General features: G+C 45.1%; 5 protein-coding genes across 5 annotated transcripts; 4 read left to right on the top strand and 1 right to left on the bottom strand.

Moving 5' to 3' along the window:
* Nucleotides 1-610: 610 nt before the first annotated feature.
* JR316_0012964 (uncharacterized protein) lies at nt 611-3,758 on the top strand (the record flags this gene model as incomplete). Its single annotated transcript, XM_047898581.1, has 10 exons — nt 611-1,114; nt 1,191-1,312; nt 1,362-1,656; nt 1,705-1,870; nt 1,920-2,289; nt 2,345-2,877; nt 2,934-3,011; nt 3,068-3,202; nt 3,255-3,320; nt 3,385-3,758. The coding sequence occupies 10 exons, from the start codon at nt 611-613 to the stop codon at nt 3,756-3,758; spliced, it is 2,643 nt and encodes an 880-aa protein (XP_047742129.1).
* A 2,596-nt stretch (nt 3,759-6,354) lies between these two features.
* On the top strand, nt 6,355-12,549 carry JR316_0012963 (uncharacterized protein; the record flags this gene model as incomplete). The annotated part of the gene is made up of 21 exons (XM_047898580.1): nt 6,355-6,379; nt 6,525-6,983; nt 7,931-8,254; nt 8,304-8,431; nt 8,492-8,584; nt 8,648-9,070; nt 9,127-9,408; nt 9,474-9,515; nt 9,571-9,717; nt 9,777-9,872; nt 9,932-9,940; nt 9,993-10,043; nt 10,171-10,218; nt 10,278-10,337; nt 10,406-10,441; nt 10,495-10,656; nt 10,721-11,256; nt 11,311-11,749; nt 11,856-12,041; nt 12,106-12,390; nt 12,451-12,549. The coding sequence occupies 21 exons, from the start codon at nt 6,355-6,357 to the stop codon at nt 12,547-12,549; spliced, it is 3,930 nt and encodes a 1,309-aa protein (XP_047742128.1).
* A 4,365-nt stretch (nt 12,550-16,914) lies between these two features.
* On the top strand, nt 16,915-18,693 carry JR316_0012962 (Alpha-1,3-mannosyltransferase CMT1; the record flags this gene model as incomplete). Its single annotated transcript, XM_047898579.1, has 4 exons — nt 16,915-17,073; nt 17,134-18,225; nt 18,299-18,485; nt 18,560-18,693. 4 exons carry the CDS (start codon nt 16,915-16,917, stop codon nt 18,691-18,693), a joined length of 1,572 nt encoding a protein of 523 aa, XP_047742127.1.
* Nucleotides 18,694-20,191: 1,498 nt separating this feature from the next.
* Nucleotides 20,192-20,827, bottom strand: JR316_0012961 (60S ribosomal protein L31; the record flags this gene model as incomplete). The annotated part of the gene is made up of 5 exons (XM_047898578.1): nt 20,192-20,224; nt 20,278-20,354; nt 20,423-20,666; nt 20,736-20,759; nt 20,825-20,827. 5 exons carry the CDS (start codon nt 20,825-20,827, stop codon nt 20,192-20,194), a joined length of 381 nt encoding a protein of 126 aa, XP_047742126.1.
* Nucleotides 20,828-21,380: 553 nt separating this feature from the next.
* On the top strand, nt 21,381-21,976 carry JR316_0012960 (uncharacterized protein; the record flags this gene model as incomplete). Its single annotated transcript, XM_047898577.1, has 3 exons — nt 21,381-21,480; nt 21,531-21,709; nt 21,764-21,976. The coding sequence occupies 3 exons, from the start codon at nt 21,381-21,383 to the stop codon at nt 21,974-21,976; spliced, it is 492 nt and encodes a 163-aa protein (XP_047742125.1).
* Between the last annotated feature and the right edge of the window lie 67 nt (nt 21,977-22,043).

Below are 22,043 nucleotides of genomic sequence, written 5' to 3'. Positions count from 1 at the left end.
TGATCTTAGCCAGCCCGATAAATAGATTGTACTCCTGCTTTACTCGCGCGGCGGCAGGTCAGCGCGGTCTCAAACTCGAATTGAATTCGATTGACGGCGTATATACAAAGATTATCGTACGTTATTTACCCATCTTAGCCATCTGTATGTATTCGGATGACCGAGTAGGCGCGTAGGAATATCTACACACGCATTAGTTCCATACGTATGTAGGGCTGGTTACCGTAGACGTCACAGCCTAAGTAATCGACGGTGGGGCGGCGGAATGATTTCCAGGGTTACAGGCACCTACTTGCCCTTACTATGGACAAAATGGCGCTTTCTTGGGGCGTCCTTACTTTTATAAAGCGTATTAATTGTACTTGGAGGTCAGACAAATTTGAGACAAAAGTTTGAAACAAAAGTGGAAAGAAACGGGCCATAGGTACGTGCCTGAAAAATGGAGGCGGATTGGAGACCGTTTGCATGAGGTGCGGGTGGAATTGACATTCTGTATTTCAATTTCTCGCCGAGTCCCGGTACGTGCCCGTTATTGTTATGCTCAGCTGCCCAGACTAATTGGTTGTCATTCGTTCTTCCGCTCTCTTTCCCTTCCATCCCCCAATTTCCGATGCCCGCAGAGACCAGAAGTAAAAGTCGTACAGTCGCGTCAGCGCCGGCCGCTCCTCCACCCAAGTCGCTCCGGCCGGTATTGCGTCGCAAGGTAGCAGCGTCGACGCCCTCCCCGACCCAGGGTTCTAAACGCCGGATGCCTCGTACAGCAGCAACTTTGGGGCAATCGAACCCTACATTTCGGGCTTCTGACAACCGCATTCCGCCACATCCTCCCTCTGAATCCATTTCTACGACGGGACGTCTAACACCTCAGACCGATGCGACTATTGAACAATCGGATGTCGCTCCTCCTTCTCACGACAACCGCATTGAAATTGACCCTCCTGCTGATTCTCGCCTTATGACGGAACTTGTCGGACGCGACCCTCAGCTTCCGGTTTTATATGAACTTAAATCACATCCTAAAGTCGACGACCCCAAGGCCCGGATCATCCTGGGCATTGCAGATTGGTCAATGGACGCGATGAGGCATAGATTTCATTACTCCGCTAATTTGAAGGTACCGAGCACTGCAGCAGAAGGACAGATGCAAGGCGATTGATCCCTTTCTGTAATTCACCCGCTGGCATTGACAGTTTTTCTATTTTTCAGGAATGCTATACATAAAACCAAGCGACAACATTTTTTATTTAGAACGCAATAGATACGGTTCGGGGCTTCCTGGAGACGATGTACTTAAATCCTGGACACTGAGCAAGTAAGGATCTTTTTTTTTGCATTTGATTTTGTGATTAAACAACCGTCAGACATGAGCGAGATCCAATAGACCTTCAAGAATGCCGCAGACTTCAGGAAGAAATCTTGGGGCCTCAAGAACTTATGTCTTCGCAGAAACCCGTTAAGGACACAAACGGAGAGTACTCGGGGGGTATTCAGTTTGAACGAAGCGATTGCGCAGTTAATATCAAGTCCGGTCCTCGATGCTACACCCTTGGATCAACCCTACAGGCACAGAAATCCCTCAGCGCTCCAGGAGTTCAGAGCAAAGTGTATACTCAGGCCAGGGATTATGATCTGCAAATGCGGTTCAATATACTTCAAGTACGTCGTTCGCTGAACGTTTTACACGTCAATTGATTGCATTCTCAGGCTGGGGCAAAAGCTGGTATTGAAGGAGTTAAGAAAGCATCCAAGCATTTGTTCCAGCGCCTGAAGTGTCAAGCCGAGGTGGCCTCGCTAGCGCCAGTAGGATATGATGATAATTGCGTCTGGCCGTCTTGGCAACTGAATGTAGCTCCTGGAGTTCCACAGCATGGTGTGTCCCGCATAACTATTATACAATCTGAACTTCATTTTTGGCTTAGATGTTGCCTTGGAATCCTCGCTCGGAAAATTTGGGATGGCACATGTTGACGCTGCCGACAGTTCAGGTGCTCCAACTTGTATGCACGTTCTCAGTCGCTACAGGGCCGACGTGGCGCCTGAAAATTTTTACATTTTATGCTGCGGATTGGCGTATCTCATGGAGGAGTTTTCCGTCATATTTTTCTCTGGTCTCCATTTCCATGGAGGTCATCAACCCATTTACGTCCAACAACCCAACGAAATCTACTATCGCCTAACTCTCATCGGTTACCCTCCTGGTCAACTAATTGACGGGGTTGATAGCGTCGCTTTTGCGGCTGGAGTTAATGATACAACTTTTGCCATCGGTATTGAAATGCGAAATCCAGTGTACGTCTGTCAGCATAAACGTTACATCATGCCCAGCATCTTAAATGAAATTTAGGTCGCACAAATTATCGAAGACGCCAATGTGCAAGCAAGCTACATGGACTGCGGACGGAGGTTCTTTACTTTCTCCTAAGGCTCATATCAATCACTTCAGTCGACTTCTTCTCCAAGCAATCACGCATTTTGCCCGTCAGTTGCCTCCGGAATTGATTCCACGCGTTGATAAATCGTTAGCCATGAAAATGGTTTCTGTGGTTATCGATAATAAGAGAGTTACGGCGGATGAGTGGGATCTGGGTCCCGGATGGAGAGGCGATGATGTCAAAATCGGTACCGACTACTCAGGCATCCTTAGTGGATTAGGCGTTTCATCCATCGAGGATCTTTTGTCAGAGGATCTTGCAAGGCTTTGTAACTCGGATTCTATGTCCGAAGCACCGTACGGTAACGTTGAACTCCAAGAGGCTGTACAAGAATGGAAAAAACACATGGAAAGCTCAGCAAAGTCTATTCCTTTGTGTGTAACCGCTGGAGACCACGACGAAGAAGCCGTGATTGGATTACAGAGCAAAACAGGTTCGCGCAAGGGTTAGTTGCTTACTTTTATTATGCTTTCATCGTCCTGATAACTGACACATGCACAGGAGCGGTTAAACGGGCACGGACTAGGGATGTTTCTGAAATGGATTTACATATCAAAAAGCGTAGAAATACATCACAACGTATGTAAAATATTATTGTCTCCGTCGAGTTCAAATATCTACAAGCAAAAATTTAGAAACCTTGACCTCAAGCAAGGCTCGCCGAATGAGCCATCGCAAGAATCCCGAAAGCAACTCCGGGCCAGATATCAATCTGAACTTCGAAGACAATCTATATGGAGACAGAGATTCTACGGTCACAAAATCGAAAGGTTCGTCAGTTCAAACCTTACTAAATGTCCGCTGTGCAAACAAAACTATAAGCTTCCAAGAAAAATGCTGCTCCTAAAGAACGAATTACCCGGCATAGCAGTTCGGTAACATCCCTAGGTTGGTTCAATTTTTCCGCTGTTTCAGCCTGAATTCAAGGTTTCTGACCGCTTTTTTTGTATAGGAACAAGCAAATTTTTGAATGCTTTGAGGCCAGAATGCATATCAAAAATTTTGGCTGCTTTAAAACGCCTCCCAATCGATAACACTCCCTCTCAAGGGCAGTCAAAGTGGCTTGACGTGTCTTTGATATCCGAAATTCTCAGTCAGCCTGTGATTTCAGGTGACATTCGTAGAGCCTGCGAATTATACGCTTCATACAGCCAGAAGAAGACAATTTCGAAACTTGATCTCCAATTCCAACAAAAGCAGCTTCTCCTTTCCAACGTTCTATTATGGGAGTGGTTGGACAGCGTCCTCGAGCAAGCCTATCGTAGCAAGGACGACATCTCAAATGGCTTGGGTGTACTGGTTGAGTGGTACCTACCATCTTTTTGATAAAACAATAGCAAGTGTTAGCACACTCTTTTTATAACTGTTGATGGTTTTATCACAAAGCAAAATAATGAGAAGACTGGTCTATTTCTCATAAGTTTACTTCGCTTTTTCAAAGCCTTTTTCATTAGATAATACCCTTCTTTCTCATTATCTTTAGGGCGCTTTTTTATTACCTTTTGATTAGATACTAGCCTGGTTATTTGATAAGATTGTTCTACATCAATATATCTTATCTTTGCTTGGTCATTTCTGATGCCATGCCATCAAATCAGGAACACTGTGGGTACTTCTAGGCCATGTCTATCAATCCATCAAAGCTATTATTAAATAAACTTTTCTCTCCTCGGCCCCTTGGTCTATAAATAGTGCTCATCCTATGCTACTTTTGTGCATTGCTGGCAATGGATTGGGCGCTTTTGGGGGCATTTCTGGACCGTTTCCCTTGGTGTTTTTTGGTAGACCTATAGTTTTAAAGTGTACCAATCCGAATATAAAATCAGAATTGCAATATCTTTACTCATTATTGTGCAATTAAGCGTACGATGTTTTGATCAAAAAGCGCACCTTGAATAGCACCATCCAGGGGCTGGTATGCACCATTTTGACTATGCAATTATTTTTCATTTATAATAGACGGAGTACATGCCAGGTTTTAGATCAATTAGAGCAGTGGAACCTATTGAACTAGGATGTGCACCCTACCCCTCCTCCTACCCCTTGTACAAATGCCTTCCTGATCAGATAAATTTATGCCCAACCAGGGCTGGGTAGGCGTCCATTATACCAATTTTTAGAGCCCAAAATCTTGGTGCAATTCTAAGATTTAAGGGTACTACCCCCCATCCTCTCCAGAATTTGTATATTTTATTATGGGGTAGAATGGCCATTCCCAGCACATATAGGTATGTAAATCTGCTCTATATAGTACCACAGACGCAATACATATCTTTGAAGCATTCAGAGTGAAGGGGAACACCTTGGTTATGAGGCTAATAAAAAGGTATTGGATGTACAACATAATATGACCATATCACCACTTATACTTCACCAAAATGCACATATCTTACATTTACAGATAGCTACTAAGGTCCTCTACATATTATATTCATACTGCCAAATGACCAGAACGCTTAACAAGATGGTACAAGAAGAAAAAGCATTGTTGTTCAAAAATGGAGGAAAAGCGAAATATGATGTAAAAGATAACATTTATAAAATACATAAACTATACGTCTGTGTAGCCCTAAATGACACCTATCTGTGGTATATAGACTCATGGAAATCCGATGAGTATGAGCTGAGATATGTCAAAATGTATCTCGGAGAAAGGCCAAAGAGGTGACCACAAACAAAGCATAAATAAAGGCCAATATCCATCCGGGTCTCTGATGGGTTCTTCAACACCTTTCTTTCCATATCTCAGCAACCACTGGTCCGATGCACAACATCCTTGATGTTCTGGAAAGCTGCATTTTGAGGCTATACTATCCTGCTTTTATATTTCCTGATCATAATCATTTATATATGGTAAATGCGAAAATACTATGCATTTTGATGAAGAATGGTATTCCCTCTGCAGCATCTCAGCTAATGGACGGATCTTTTTGCAGCCTAAGAAAGATATTTAGGGGGCAACTATAGGTATCTGTAGACGTCAAGAATATGATTTATGACAATGTATTTGTAGAGATATGGCCTGATCAATAACCTACCATACCTATCCTCATACCCCCCCTTAAATCAGTATGTTCCCTTGTTGAAGAGGGCTTTCAAGGGTAAATTTTGGACTCTATGTACTGTTAGTAATGGATCTACATGTCTTTCAATGGTCTGAGAGCCCATCCTATCCCATAATAAAATACACAAGTTCTGGAGGGAGTAGGGGGTAGTACCCTTAAATCTTAAAGTTTCACCAATATTTTAGGCTTTAAAAATTGGTATAATAAGCGCCTACTTTATCCCAGTTGGGCTTGAATTTATCTGATCAGGAAGGTATTCATACAAGGGGTAGGAGGAGAGGTAGGATGCATATGCTAGTTCAATAGGTTCCACTGCTCTAATTGATCTGAAACTTGGCATGTACTCCGTCTATTATAAATAAAAAATAATTGCATAGTCAAAATGGTGCATACCAGCCCCTGGATGGTGCTATTCAAGGTGCGCTTTTTGATCAAAACATCGTACGCTTAATTGCACAATAATGAGTAAAGATATTGCAATTCTGATTTCATATTCGGATTGGGACACTTTAAAACTATAGGTCTACTAAAAAACACCAAGGGAAACGGTCCAGAAATGCCCCCAAAAGCGCCCAATCCATTGCCAGCAATGCACAAAAGTAGCATAGGATGAGCACTATTTATAGACCAAGGGGCCGAGGAGAGAAAAGTTTATTTAATAATAGCTTTGATGGATTGATAGACATGGCCTAGAAGTACCCACAGTGTTCCTGATTTGATGGCATGGCATCAGAAATGACCAAGCAAAGATAAGATATATTGATGTAGAACAATCTTATCAAATAACCAGGCTGGTATCTAATCAAAAGGTAATGAAAAAGCGCCCTAAAGATAATGAGAAAGAAGGGTATTATCTAATGAAAAAGGCTTTGAAAAAGCGAAGTAAACTTATGAGAAATAGACCAGTCTTCTCATTATTTTGCTTTGTGATAAAACCATCAACAGTTATAAAAAGAGTGTGCTAACACTTGCTATTGTTTTATCATAAAAAGTGGTAGGGACTAGTGACTGGTTCGACGGGTTGAAGAAGTTTTGGCTGTACAAACAAATGCAGAGTTCGACGCCGCTTCCTTTATCAGCGGGTTTCAACCAAGAGAATCTGTTTACGTCTACGCTCCTCGATCTTTTAAGTATAACACCGTTTCGAAGACCTGTGTTCTGCAATTTTGTTCGACCATCCTTGAGCACTGGTTTAACTTTCCGCCTGTTGACTGCCGATGGACTGCTTGGTTCATTCGCGAGTTGATAGATTATCTGGGAGAAGAAGTTCTCATTTTGGATTGCGCATGGGAAGCCGGCCTTCACATCAATCAACATGTTCTTTGTCGCGGCAAGAATGTTGTTATCAAGCAGGAGCATATCAAAGCGTGGTCTAAGACCTATCTGTCTAAACATCATCTTTGCAAGACTAGTCATTCACAAGATCGACAACGGCTGGTGACCATCAACAACTGGGCTACTTCCCAGCTGACTTTACCTCTTTCTGGTATGACCACACTGCTTTCTAACCTGAGTGCTTCTGACAATTTAGCAGATATTCAAATTTGAAGCAGCCGGGGAATAATATTTGTAGCATAAACGCATGTAGGTATATTATTTCTGCTCCAAAGCTTTATTGTACTATAAAATGAAGATTTCCGTATTGCTACGCTTTAAAGAACGGGGTTTCTCTCCTCCTATATCCTTTCTAGGCAAGTCTTCAACAATAAGGGTATCCTGCCGTTTTACCCCGCCCTTCATAGGATTCTGGCATGAGGCTATTGCTTGCTGTTTCGGAGGGACGGCAGGTTGTACCTGCTGCACAAAGGCATGCCAAAGCGGGATTGATTGGACTGGTTTTTTCTTAACTTGATGCGGCTGTTTGCTGGACGCAGCGTGGGCTGTTTGCTGGAGCGATATACAGCCGCAGACGCATTCGACAGTGGGCAGCTGGCGGTAAGCAGGTTCCGTGGGTGTAGTATCTGAGGAATTGGTTGGCTGCAAGCAGGTGCTATCAACCGAATCCGTATTCAAAAGGCCCGCCATCGGAAGTAAAACGCAACAAATGCACGCTGGGCTTGCTGGTGGTACGTCGACTGGGGCATCGGGACGTTTACCGTCTGCAGAATTGACGCAGTTGTGTTTCTGTATAGAATTTTAGCCCAAAGTCATCGGTTGTTTAGGTAACATAATGGCCTCCGGAGAAATAACTCACGTTAAAGGACATGCTGTATTTGTCAGGACTTGGGCTTTTGGGACTTGGAAGTTGAAATCGACGCAAACCGCCCGGTATACGCTTAGAACAACCTCACGTGAGCGTATACCCCAAACATCGCGCCCCCGCGTATAACGCTACCAAATAAGGACTAGCGTATATTATCTTTTAGCTGGGCAATGCATCCGAGTTTTTCCGCCAACGCTTTGTTATATACCTCTGAAACTTCAACTGAACAGTACACAGCGACTACTTTCGCCTCCTAGCTTCCATGCCGCCGAAATCATCGAAAGCATATCAAAACCCGTCCAGGGCCGCCAGGCCTGCAAAACCCCTAAAAGCAAACCCCGACCCTTCCGCCGCGAGGCCTGACAACTCCTCGAAAGCAAACCCCAACCCTTCCACCGGGCCTGAAAACTCTTCGAAAGCAAACCCCTCCGGGGCTGAAAATTCCTCGGAACCCCACCTACTTTCAAGAGAAGAGCTGATTAAGCAATTGGCTCAGAAAGAAAAAGAGTTAGCAGAGAAAGACAAGGTTGTAAAAGACCTGAAATATCAATTATGTGCGTGTTGATTTTAAAATGACGGATTAAATGTTCTAACGCAAGGTAGCTAAAGACCAAGAGAATGATAGGCTAATACCTTGTCCCGTTGGCCAGGCAGGATGCGGTGAGGCCTTTGGTGGCTTTAACCTCGAGCTTGCCATGGGATTGACAAAAGAACATTACTTGCGTCTCAATGTGAGCTTCTTATGCAGATGTTACGTGCGCCCATGATGACCAAAATGCCGTTGTGTTCAGCGGATAGTCAAGCTAGCTGCCTTCCAGTACCTGGATGTTCGCCAACCGTTTAGACGTCAATCAAGAGACAAGATAAGATGTGCAAAAGAACGCGTATGTGATTCACTCAAAAACTATTTAAGCACGTATAATCTACTAACTCCCAAATGAGTACAGGCTATTAAAAATGCCAAGGTCTTTCGCGAATATAGTCACGCCTGGCCCATCGACGAATTTTTGAAACAGTTTCTTAGCCATTTTTCTGCAACAGCCACCAAAGATATAGAGGATGAAAAGAACTCACAGGAGAAACCTGACCGAGAAGCCATCAAGAAATATATTAAGGCGTGTGCAACCATTCAGGGCGCTCGTCTTGAGGTCCTTAGAGATGAAGCTGGCGATGGAACGGCTGCTAATGACTCTGGGCCCGTTGAAGTAGAGATGGACAATATTAGTTGCAGCTTGGACGACGAGGAAAACTTCAATAATGTCTTCAACAACGCGAAAGATGACGAGGGATGCTCCAATGACAAGGAATGCTCCGACAACGAGGATTTGGCAGGCAAGTCCAAGGAACACCATCAAGAAGATACTACTCGTGTAAGTTGGCGTTAATTTAATGCATGCCGGTGTAATTGACCTTGGAGTGTGCTTAGGAAAAGGCATCAAAACCCGCGCTGAACAGCAACAGTGCAGAATCAGCTAAACCTCAAGATTCTCGCACAAAGACCGGTCGGCAAAAAGAGCGTCACGTCTCCCCTTCATCAACTCCCAAATCCAAGCCTCCTCCACGATCGATTATGAAGACCCCTGGATCTGTAACGCGTAAGGCACGCAAGCTTAAGTTTGTTGAGAGCGAGAGCGATCAATCCGATGAAGAGGACAAAGTCTTAAATTCAAAAGTGACTGCAAAGGCCAAGGCCAACAAGGGTGTCAAGGTGCTCTTTATTTTCTATAATTTTGCCTCCCATTCTTTGCTCAATGTTTATATGGGAAAATCCAGAATACAGGCAAAGAGCTGCTTCGTTCTAACTCTGAAATACAGGTACCAAGCATCATGATTATGCCGTGGGTTATAAATTTAACAGAATGCTATCTAGAATAAGAATACTGCCCTTCCTGCAATTGGTTTGACCGCCTTGCCCAGTCCTGTGCAAGAAGAAGCTTCCACTCTCAAGTTCCACTGGCCAACTGCGAAGTCCAAAGCAGGACGAAAACCCGGTTCTTCCAAGCCTGAAGCTCACAATGTGTGTGTTTTTTTTTAAGTCCAATGTTTTAATTTTTATGCCTAAACCCCGAGTTTCAGGAAGTTGAAAAAGAGAATCGAGCTCCGGCCCCAGAGCCTCTAAAGGCCTCCACACAGTCTGACCCCAACGCTTCAAAAGAGCGTACGTCTAAAGAGGTATGGCTCGTATCTTACCAACCGCTGCGCTTCATTTTATTGTACATCTTTATTCTCAGAAATCAAAGGTAGGAAATACATGCCTTCAGTATACAAACACCGCTGATGACTACTGTATAGGAGATTGGCTCTTCCACAGCTACTTTGCCGCGTAAATTTAACGGTACCGTAGTTGGTAACGAATGATTTTTATTTATTATGCTAATTTTTTGCTACTAACAATTTACTACATTCTAAGAGGTGTGCTATCATTTTTGTTTTTTTTTCCTCAAAAGGTGCCTTATTCAACGTACTCTAGAGCAAAGTAGTCAAATCTTTGCAATCTATACATGAGATTAAGCGTATGGTATGTATTGTTTAATTGGATGGCATATTGTTTACTTTATCTAACTTCACATTTTGCAGAAACGCTCGGCTGAAGCAGCGAGTCTTGAGGCTGAGGAACTAGCCAAAAAGAAAGCAAAGGTTTGCATTCGAAAATGTGCCGGTATCTTTCTACATTTCTAACCCCTGTGCTCGTGATATGCGCTCAGAAAAATGACGGTAATAACGAGGTATCACAATCAACGGTAAGTCTACACACTCTATCTGTTTTTTGACTGAAAGATCACCGTACCTTTAGACTATTCCACCCAGCGAAGACGCTACTTCTGAGGAGAACACGACATCCCAGGCCAAGGCTACATCCCAGGAGAACGCTACGTCGAAGGCTACGTCCCAGCCAAAGGCTACGTCCCAGGAGAAGGCTACGTCCCAGCCGAAGGCTACGTTCCAGAAGAATGAGGTACAGGATTGTTTCAGTGTTGACCGTCTCTATTGGGTATATGCTGACCCTCTTAACGGTCTAGATCGTATTGGATGGCTTGGATTACCTTTCTATCAAATCATGCCCTCATCAAGGTTGTTCTAAATCCGACGACCCCCATCACACAATCCCGCCTGAAGATGAGATAGATATTTCTTTGAAAATGATAATGAAAGAGTATGCCGTTGCGCGTGCCCAGTTTCGCCTTGCCAACAATCGCAACCGTCTCAAGGCAGCCCAGAATATGTCCTTCAAAAGCCAGCTCCTCTGCAGCCACCTTTATTTCAGATCCAAAGAGAGACTGACAAGTTCGCTGGATGCTGCACGCAGCAATGGTTGGCCGGTGGCCGAGATTGATTATGACCAGGTAGCCAACCGTATCGCTGAGCTTCACGTAAAGCACAATTTCCCTATGATATTCGAAGGCTCCGGCACGGATTGTGCAAGATTTGAAACATCTCTGCCATGGCGAAGATTTGTGGGCTTAATGCTTCTTAAATGCGAAACCCCAAAATTATCATTCCTAAATCAACTAGACAAGAGAGCGCCGTATTGTTATAATGTGGCATCTGCAGGATAGTACGTTCATTGCATCTTCCAATATATTATCTACGTAACTAAAATATTGGCTAGCTATGGTCCTATTGTGCGTAGTCTGATTGCAAGCTATTGGACTCAGCTTGTTGTAGACGGCGATTTAAACTATGTTACCGAGTTGCTCGTCGACAGTACGTTTGACATAGGTTTGTACAGACTCAAATCTCCGGTGGAACAGATCTCTGGACAAGAGGACGCTTTGGCAGCATATTCGTCAGAGGATGCATATAGGTTTTGGGATGAATTCACAAATTTATCAGAATCTGTGCGTAAAAGTCGTGCGTTCAACGCTGAATCATTTTTCAACATGGTCATGGTCCCCCACGTTGTCAACCTGCTTATTATGGAAGATATGAACTGTGCCTACGATGACGCCGACAAAATTTGGAGGGAAAGTGCATCATTTGGGAAGTTGCATCACGGTCATCTTGACGATAATGATGAGATGAATTCCGTGGATAACTTTCTACATCAAGTTTTTTCAGCACTTCTAAAGCGAAATCCTCAATATCTTGAAGTATTCTATTGTTTTTAATCTTTGCATTTATTGCCCTTTGCTTAAACATTCTTTCTTCTTTTAGGCCCCAATAGAGCAAGTACAACCGAGGTGCCATACTCCTCAGCCATCATGCCCTATTCCTCAAACTCCGCTCCAAGCAGCGGGGGGCAGTAATTCATTACAAGCCATGCAGGCGCAGGCGGAAAATCAGCTTACATCAAAACCCCCACGCCTCCAGCGAAAAACTCCCTGCAAGCCAGCATTCAATGTATGCTCTTAATTTTGACTATAACCGCTTTTTTCTTCTGCTTATACTTGTGATGATTGTACAGTCTGCATATTTGTATGGCGAGCTTTCTACTATTACTGAAATCTCAACGGATGACAAGAATCTCCCCTCAAAAAGCAATAACACCCCGAACAAAAACTCATCAACAACGGTCAATAATGAAACTCAAACTGATCCTGCAAACCCTTCTACGGAACCCAGCACCAGCCCAAATGCCCGCAATGGAGGTGTTTTGGCTGACAATTTGTCAAAACCGGTTGACGAGAAGGCTGGAAAAAAACGTAAGAGATGGGCTGCGGATCCTAACGAGGGCGAAAAGGAGAACTTGGTATAATCATGTTTTAATGGTCAGTAATATTTGCTAACATTTAGATCAGCCTCTGCGTAGGTCTGTCCGTCAGAAGCATACCACTTGAAGAAGGAAGAAAGGGCTGAATACGCCGCCGCTACTGTATGCACTGACGTCGGTGGCAGTCTTTCTTATTAGTTGTTTTTACTGAACAGGATATTCCGTGAGGCTATTGGGTTATTCCCCTAACATGTCCTCTTTTGCTTTACTTTAAACCTTTTTAATGTATCTGGCCCGCGTTTATACTCTTCTACTGCTTATTTGCAATAAATTCTTTGCTCGCTCTATCGTCTGATACACTTCAAAATCTGCTGTACTAAAATTCATCATATTAGGATGGTTTATAAAACATTTATAAGAGCTGTTAGCCTAAGCACTGAAATATGGTGCTTGCCAAAGCACTAAAATATGATGCTTGCCATATCCTGAATATGGCGTGTGCCAAACACCAAAACATGGTGGCAGCGATACTGTGCTTGCCTAAGCGCCAAAATATGGTGCTCGGGAACGCGGCGCATGCCGAAGCATGAAATATCCGGCATGCCGCCATACCCCGAACATGGTGCGCTCCAAAGCGCCGAAATACGGTGCTTGCGAATATGGTGCGTGCCGAAGCGCCAAAAAATAGGGCTTGCCGCCCTACCCAGAATATGGTGCGTGCCGGAACCACTAAATATGGGGCGCTTCTAGGCTCGCTCTTATCCGAATGTCGTCAACCCAATTTCTGCCCCGTTCATTACATCATGATTTAGGGCGACTTTGACAAATAACTACCGGCATAATTTGCCGCAAATATTTTGGTATTTCTGCTGCGTGGCAACACCATATGCTAAGGAAAATGGTCCATTAATAAATATTGTTTTTTATTCCCACTGTGTATAACGCATCATATGGATTCTGAGTCCAACGTTCACTCAGGCAGCATATAGAATCTTGCCTACGTCATCTCATACTAACACAACCGAAGAGAACTCCAGTGACAGACCGAATGAACGATGTCGATGAATACCAGTTGGACCCAGATAGAAAATAGGAATGCCGTAATCTACATATCGTCGAGACATAAAAGCCAGTCGGCGCTACCTCTAATCCTCAGCAAGTCTACACACCTGTTCTCTAACTGCCCAAGATGAAATTCACTTCTGCCGTCGCTCTCGCTGTCGCAACTCTCCCGTTCTTCTCTGCATATGTAGCTGCGGCCCCGGAAGCCTGCGAGCCCGCATGCTGTGATGCCATTTACCAGGGCGTCAAACCTGCTGGGCCGACCGGATGTGGGTGTCCATATATTTTTCTCCCGAAACAATAACTGAATACTGTCGTCTTGCTTGTCCAGCTGGCTGCGTCGCTGGCGGTATTGATTGCCCATTCTCCGGACAGATTTATGCATGCTGCGAGAGCATTGTATGTGGTTCCTCTTTTGTCATATTTCTGTACAAGTGTTGAGCCCAAATGTTTGATTTCAGAACCACTTTACCCGTGTCGCCTCTAACTGCAAATGAGGAGCACTTGAGAAGTCTGTGTGGAATATTTCTCGATGGTGAAACAAAGCGGATGGAGGCCTGGAATAATACAGGATCTGATTTTGTAAATTTCTGAAATGTTGCAAGCCTGATTATAACAAAGCGGTTGTCGCCAAAAATCGCCGTTTTTACTATCCATAATAAGTACTAAGCAGATCGGGAACTTGAAGGTCGGACTGAATTCACGCGCAGCTATGTAACTGAGACTGAAAATAAAATGGAGCGTAATACTAGGCAAAGGGAAGTAGATTGGAGCAAGGCAAACGCAAAGGTTTGTTATGTCTTCAATGTTCGATTTCGGCCTTTGTCGGGCGGCAATTCAAAGGCTCTTTCAATCGGGGACCACCGTGAACTAAATTACAATATTTAAAGTCCGAAAGATGCCAGTAACAAAAAATTGTTCAACGGCCGGGCGCTTCACAGTGGTCCCTCACATGTGCGCTCTTTACCTACCCGTTTATACTCGTCCTGATTTATGCTTGCGGAAGGAAGGTTCATTTATTCAGATTTAATCCTGGAGCCAGCAGTGGCTTGAGATGCAAGCATCGGGAACTCGGACTTCGGTGGAAATCATTGTGGCTTGCGAGCCATTTGACTCTCGATCCAAGTTTTTGTGATAGTGAGTTCTACTAGTAGGGTTCTAGCGCCGCCATAGTGGCCAACTTAAATTTCATAGACTGATGATCTTTACTCCAAATTCCTCAAGCCGAATACCACTTACCCACATATTCCGTCGTTGATATAAATCGGTTAAGGAAAATAAGTACACAAGTACCCTGCAAGTACCTGTACTACACATAGGAGTTAGACTACGTCACCTTACACTAATGGCACAACCGAAGAGAACAATCTCAGTGACAGGCCGAATGTACGCTGAATACCAATCAGATCCGGATAGGAAATAGTAATGCCATAATCTACATATCGTCGCGGTATAAAATCCAGTCGACGCTACCAAGTTTACATACCTGTTCTCTACCTCCCCAAAATGAAATTCACCTCTACCGTCGCTCTCGCTATTGCAGCTCTTCCGATTTTCTCCGCGTATGTCGCTGCGGCCCCGGAAGCATGTAACGGTCATCGCACATGCTGTGATGGCATTTTCAATGGAATCACTCCGTCTGGACCCACCGCAAGTCAGTATCCAGTTATCTAACCCTAACCAAATACTAACGTCTCATTCATAAAGTCGGATGCACCTCCACCAATGTTGATTGCAGACCACTGGGCAAGATCCCTTCATGCTGTTCGGGCATTGTAAGTCATCCCTCCTTCATTATACTTTTGTGCAAGCGTTGAATCCAACCGTTTGATTGTAGAATCCTTTTACCCATATTGGCACCCAATGCCAAGTTATGCTATAATTAAAGCAACATTGTCTTTTTTGTCTTTTCGATCGCCCGACAAGTAGAATTATATACACGGGAAACTTTCAAGCGAGCTTGAAAAGATTTTGGTTGAGGCTCAAAAGACACTGTAAATTATATCATCATTGTTTCCGTAGATTGGATTACCTCTGCTCCTTTTGCCTTCAACATACTATGCAAGTTAGCAAAATACAGAAGGACAATGATTTATGCAGCGAAGACACTGTATTTATTTTATAATAACACATATGGTTACTGAATGACCTATCGGTCGAATTTCTCAAATATGACTCTTATCATTTTACTGATGTAGACATGTAAATCGAGTGATTCGCGAAGAAGGGAGTCACAGTGTTTACCCAATATGCAGGACTATATGAACGCACAACTTGAAACATTCTCTGATTTTCGTCATGGAAAGATGAAAGAAAAGTGTAGGGGTAGAACGTTGAACGCGGATGTCCTGCCAGCGCTTGGTTGAACACCCGTACTACGTCATCTTGTACTAACACAACCGAAGAGAACAGACACAAACTAACACAACCGAACAGAACAATCTCAGTGACAGGCCGAATGTGAGCTACTAAATTATAATACCAATCAGATCTGGATAGGAGATAGTAATGCCATAATCTATGTCGTCGAGGTATAAAATCCAGTCGACGCTAGGGTCTACATACCATTTGTATTTGTTCTACTTCCCCGAAATGAAATTCACCTCTACCCTTGCTCTCGCTATTGCAGCTCTTCCGTTTTTCTCTGCATATGTGCACGTTGCTGCGGCGCCGCAAGAATGCCTCTCATGCTGTGCTGCCATTTTAGACGGAATTGGTCCTGCCGGACCCACCGGAGGTGAATATCCATTTGTCTAACCCCAGCCAGGTGCTAACTTCTCATTCATGAAGTCGGATGCACCTCTGGCATTGCTAATTGCTCATTACAAAAGAAGTTTGTTGCATGTTGCCCGCGCATAGTATGTCATCCCTCTTTTATTATACTTTTGTGCACTGAGTGCTAAATCCAAACGTTTGATTTTAGAATCCATTTACCCAGATTGGCTACAAATGCAAAGCACTATAATTAAAGCGACAGTGTCTTTTCGATATCCAGACAAATTAGAAATATACCTAGGAAGCTTTCGAGCGAGCTTGAAAAGACTTGATTGAGGCTCAAAAGACACCAACAATTGCATGATGTAGCCACTGTTTGATTATATCTGTTACTTGTGCCTTTAACATACGCAAGTTGAGCAGAAACAGATGTAAAATGATTTCTGCAGCGAATATGCTGTATTCTATAATATACATAGTCTGAACGGATTGACGAAATCGGAAATGGCAACTTAGTATCTAACAACAACTAACATTTTAACATTTGAATCGTGTGTTTCACGAAGGGGGGAGTCAGAGTGTTTGACCAAGATACAGAAATATATAAACACACAACTTGGACTCGGAGAGATGAAAGAAAAGTAAAAGGGGTTAAACGTTGAATGGAGTCTATCATGAATGCAAATGAAAAAATTCAAGTCCCGCTCACATTCAGGGGTTGCCGAGCGGCGTTCATCAGGAAATTCTCAGACTAATACCTCCACACTGTCCAGCACAGCGTATCGTATGGCCGACTTCCAGTCCTCGCAGCGACGGCTGTCCAAGGCGACGATGAGGAGCGGCGGGGTAGTATCCACACAGTTGCGCAAGATACCCACCCCCGTCGCACTTGCCATCGGCATTCTCTTTGGTTTCCTCTTCTCTAGGCTGCTGCCCTGGACGACTGTACGTGCTTTGCACTTTCTTGCATGGTTGTCTAACGAAACGTTTCTGTGGCTCGGATAGTCAACAACGCCCGTATGGCGCAGCGGGCATATACCATCCAAAAGCCGCCAGCAGAGTCGGCAGCCCATCCAGCTCCCAACGCTCGACCAGCGCGCACGGGTCCTCGAGCTGCTCACTACGCTCTCGCCGCACTACACCAAAGAATGTACACGAAACTCACAGCCGCTCTACGCACAGCAGGCGCTGGAGCGCTATTCTCCACTCATAGGGCACAACCCGCCCACCTCCAGCTCCTGGCTGTCTGGCCTGCTCGGTGGTTCTGCTGGCGAACTCGACCATGGAGCGACCGTTAGACGCGACCTGCAGGCCAGCGAGCATAAATACTTCTTCGCCATCAACCTCTACAATTCCTTCGATGTCATCCCAGACCTCTTCGCAACCCTCTTCCGTGTCGCCGCTATACTGGGGTATCACAACGTCTTTGTCTCGATCTACGAGAACGGCTCGTCTGACCAGACCAAGGCGCTGCTGAGAATCTTTGACGCACTGACGCGGAGCGTCGGTATGCGTGTCATGATTCGCACCTCAATGCGCACGCGTGGCGCGTTCAACCATCGTATCGAGTACCTCGCTGAGGTGCGCAACTCAGCCTTTGTCCCATTACACGAGCTGCGAGACAGCGAGGGCGAGTACTTTGACTCAATCATTTTCATGAACGACATCCTCCCCTGCGTCGACGACCTCCTCGAGCTTATCTGGCAGTCGCGTAGGAACAACGCGGGTATCACCTGCGCCGCCGACTACATGTACCACGACGAGATTGCCGCGCCGGTCTTCTATGACAACTGGGTCGCGCGAGACATCAACGGCACGGCGCTGGAGAATGCGCCTTTTGAACGGATTTTCCACCATTTGGAGTCGAGCCAGCGATGGCAGAGACATCTGCCTATACAGGTGCAGAGCTGTTGGAATGGAATCGCGGTGCTCGATCCGGCACCGTTCTACACCCCTCCTCACGTCCGCTTCCGCATGGCACGGATTGCGGAAGGCGAATGTAGTGCTAGTGAGTGCAGTTTGATCTGCAATGACTATTGGGAGGCTGGCTATGGACGAATTATGATGGTGCCCCGCGTCAAGCTTGCTTATGATTCTGTATGCATTTATTTCCCTTCATTTTTTACCTCTTCTGAGCTGATGTGTTCACCATTGCTTCTTATCATTTTAGCGCGTATATGATATCATTCACCCTTCACGCCGTAACCTTACAGCTATTCGTGGATACACTCGTTTAGGAGGTCTGCCCGACGACCCGCGAACAGATCCTCAGGATAGGACATGGTTCGGACCTCACGACAGACTCTTCACCGAGGAAGAGAGCGAACCTTTAGGCTTTGTCCCCGGTCCTTCTCATGGTATGTATCTAATTTCGTAGTCCACTCCACAACTACCGACTAATCTAATCTCTCTACTCTCCCTCAACTCACAGTATGGTGTTGGGGCTGGGATGGTGCTGGTGATCTCGAAGGACCAGATGTCGATCCCATCTGGGAAGCTATGCCGAACAAATCAAGACGCGCTGATGCCGTGCTCGTGAGACACGACCGGTCGATGGTGCTGTAGTTTGGCTTACCTTGAGCTTGTATTTTGGACTTTGTTTGCATAATATTGGGATTGGGATCTGCGGCTCGGGACATGGAAAGAAAGAGGATGGTAGAGTATTTGGGATGAAGGAGTGTAAGTCGAAGGGCGGGGAGAGTAAATTGGAGGCATTGGAAGCAGCAAAGACGACTGGTCCGGCATTGCACGAAACATGCGGATGCACTAATAGAACGACTTACAAGCGCTCGAAACCTACAACTGTTACAAGAGAAGAATTCAGAAAGGACAAGCAATCCGTCGATTAATCATACCTTTTAGGGGAGTATGCAATTTGGGACGGAGTTGCTCCTAACGTTTATTGGGTGCCGTAGGGACAGCGTTGAGGGCTAAAACTAGGTCTATGGCGAGGAAGGGATTGAAAAGCGCTTGGTATGGTCATTCCCAATCTTGGGATCTTTGCAGCCTTTTTCGCATGTATGGTATGGAAAGGGTTGTCGCTCAGCAGTCCTATCACCCAACCCAGCCTTCGAACATTCATATTCAATCCTTCATGCCTTCATCGCTCACTGCCCACCGAAAAAGGGCAGAAGATATCGATCTCACGACGTGGATTTGCGGGATAGTCACACATTGCCGATGCCGGTTCCAAGACGTCAAAAACCAATATTGACCTGTTCGGACTGACTAGGGACTTACTCTTCAAAATTTTCCTTTTCTCTATGGCCCTTCTTATCCCTCATATCTCCTCTTTTTCTTTCTCTTCTCCAACGGACTGGCAGATGTTATTGTTATTGGTAGTTAGTTGAATTCTAGCCGACTTGTGTTCGAAGAGCATTCTATAGAGTAAATAATCAGTGTAGTGTACCGAAACATAATTTGCATCATCTACGCTGCAGTCAAATTTGTTTGGCTGTGAGGACCTACAAAGTGCAACCACTTGCACCTGCAAAATCAAGATTTTCTAACAAATTGGACTTTGATCCAGTGCCAGCGTATGTCACAGGCAAAGAAGATGCCATAGTTAGTGAATGAATCAGCGTTGGCACCATCGATATTGATTTCTTCAAGGTCCCGTTATCTGCACTTCCCGACAACAACTGTATATGACAAAGAAAATGATAACAGGAACATCAAGCACTTCATACATCTTCATGAAGAGATACGTGATCTTGCCTCCAAAATGATAACGCTAAATGTGAGGCTCGTCTGAACTGCGTAGGCTTCACCGGAGGGTGGTGATACGAAAGGTTGAGAAGGAACAAGGAGAAGATAAACCCGAGATCCATTCAGTTTGCTGAAGATATGTTGCGACCTTGGATTGCGAAATGGTTCAGATGTTGATCTTGCGGGTATGGATTCAGGTCTGCGTATGCCCTATGAGTAAATTAGAATTTTCATAGGTGAAATTTTTTCAATTCGCATAGGCATAAAATGATGGCTGCACATGAGAAAAGCGTATGGATTGCATGCGTGAAGGGGAAGTATAAGACAGGAGAATGACTGGGATGTAACCGACAAATTACTCCGCATCGACAACCACTGTTTGGAGTCCCTAGTTACAACAGAATTAACATTTGAAGGAGGAACAACAAATATGCCACGCACCTTGAATGAGAGAACAGGGACGTGGGAGACGTATGTATAGAGCTTCTCCTTAGCACCCTCGTCGTCATTACGTTTTCCTGGAAAAAAGGGCATAGTCCAGATAAATCCTCCAACTCCACACAACAGAAAGCAGCCATAAACGCACGCTCAAGCTTCACACGGATACGGTGGGGAACAGTCTTGATACCCTGGGCCCAAACAGCCTGGTTGAGCTTGGGGTCGAGACGGACATCGGAAGTGCCCATGGTCTTCTGGGCGAAGTCGATGACGGATTTAACGGCCCAGGGGGCGCGCTTTTTGAAGGAGCGGCCGTGCACGCGCTTGTGCAGGTGGATGGTGTACTCGCGGGTCACGACATCCTGGAGGGCCGAGCGGGTCTTTCCTCCTGTCTATGAACGGGATTGCGATAAGTTGTCGGTCCTGTTTTTGACTGTGTTCCGGGGACAATGGGGACGAACCTTTTTCTTTGTCTCAGTGGGGGCCTGGATAAGCGGAATGCAGACATTTGTGAGCTCGTCGGACAACACAGGGCCAAGAATTCACATACCATGCTTGAGGATGTCGGTGTCGGTGAGCAAAGTCGTGAAATCGCACTGTTTGTTTGGCCTAGATCTGTTGTGTAAACAAAGTAAGGTTCAGGTGGCTTGATGCTGCTAGTATTTTCGGAGTCCGCCGCTTTGTTTGCTTTCCAAGGTGTACAAACAAATCACACATACCATCAAATTGATCAATCCATGTGAATGATGGCAGCTATAAATAACAATGCCTCTGAATTAGGACAATCGTTTGTGCCTTTGTGCTCAGAATGCGCTTCCCATTATCCTGTTAAATTTCCTCAATATGCCATTGTTCTATACTCTTTTCTTTCTTTATCGAGGGAGCAATAGTCGCGAATCATCATTGTAATTCTATCAAATTATTCCCATGATCAGGTACGCGTGGCTTCTAAACCGTACTACTGGCCGTCTGCTGGCCGTTGTATAAAGCCTGTCAGCCTAACGCTAGCATTCTCCAACTCATCTCCCGAGTTTCGCCCTCTACACCTTCGTTTTATTTTTCGAGACACTCATTCACTCTCTACCTCTTTTACTAAAAAAACTACCATGCAATTCTCTACCTTTGCTATTCTTTTTGGCGCCGCTGCTACGGCATCCGCCACTGCCCTCAACTCCAACGTATTCTCTCGTCAGAGCGGTCTTCCTAGTAAGTATATTTTGTGTCAGTCTCATAAAAAGTCTGACTTATATTACCAGACTGCGCTGTACCTTGTGCACTGAACGCCGACTATGACGGATGCTCCCCCACTGACAACCATTGTCTCTGCACGAGCAGCAAGTTTGTCGACAGCACAACTACATGTGTCATGTCGTCTTGCACAGGCCAGGATCTACAGGATGCCCTCAGCTTTTCTCAAGGCGTCTGCCTCAAAGTGGTACGTTCATCTTATTAACTACACCATCCAATCCTCGCTGATGGATTTGCCCAGGGAGTCACCTTGACTTCGAGTGCAGCCTCGAGTACCAGCGCTACCAGCTCCTCTACCGCATCCTCATCGTCCGCGACTTCCACCTCGCCCACTACCTCAGGATCGAGTCCCAACAGCTCTCCTTCCACCAACACCTCCGGTGCCTCCCATATCCACGGCGCAAACGCCTTTGTCGGTCTCGTTGCCGCCGGCCTTGTCGCCCTCGCTCTTTAGAGAAATTATCAACCGCTATCGCTTAACTTAACCCCTTCGTATTCGGATTCACATCTCTCTCCCTTTC

Source organism: Psilocybe cubensis, chromosome 13 (genome assembly GCF_017499595.1).
Source record: "Psilocybe cubensis strain MGC-MH-2018 chromosome 13, whole genome shotgun sequence".
Lineage (NCBI taxonomy): Eukaryota > Fungi > Basidiomycota > Agaricomycetes > Agaricales > Agrocybaceae > Psilocybe > Psilocybe cubensis.
Note: the sequence above shows the minus strand (reverse complement) of the source record. Positions and strands in the feature narration are given on the sequence as shown.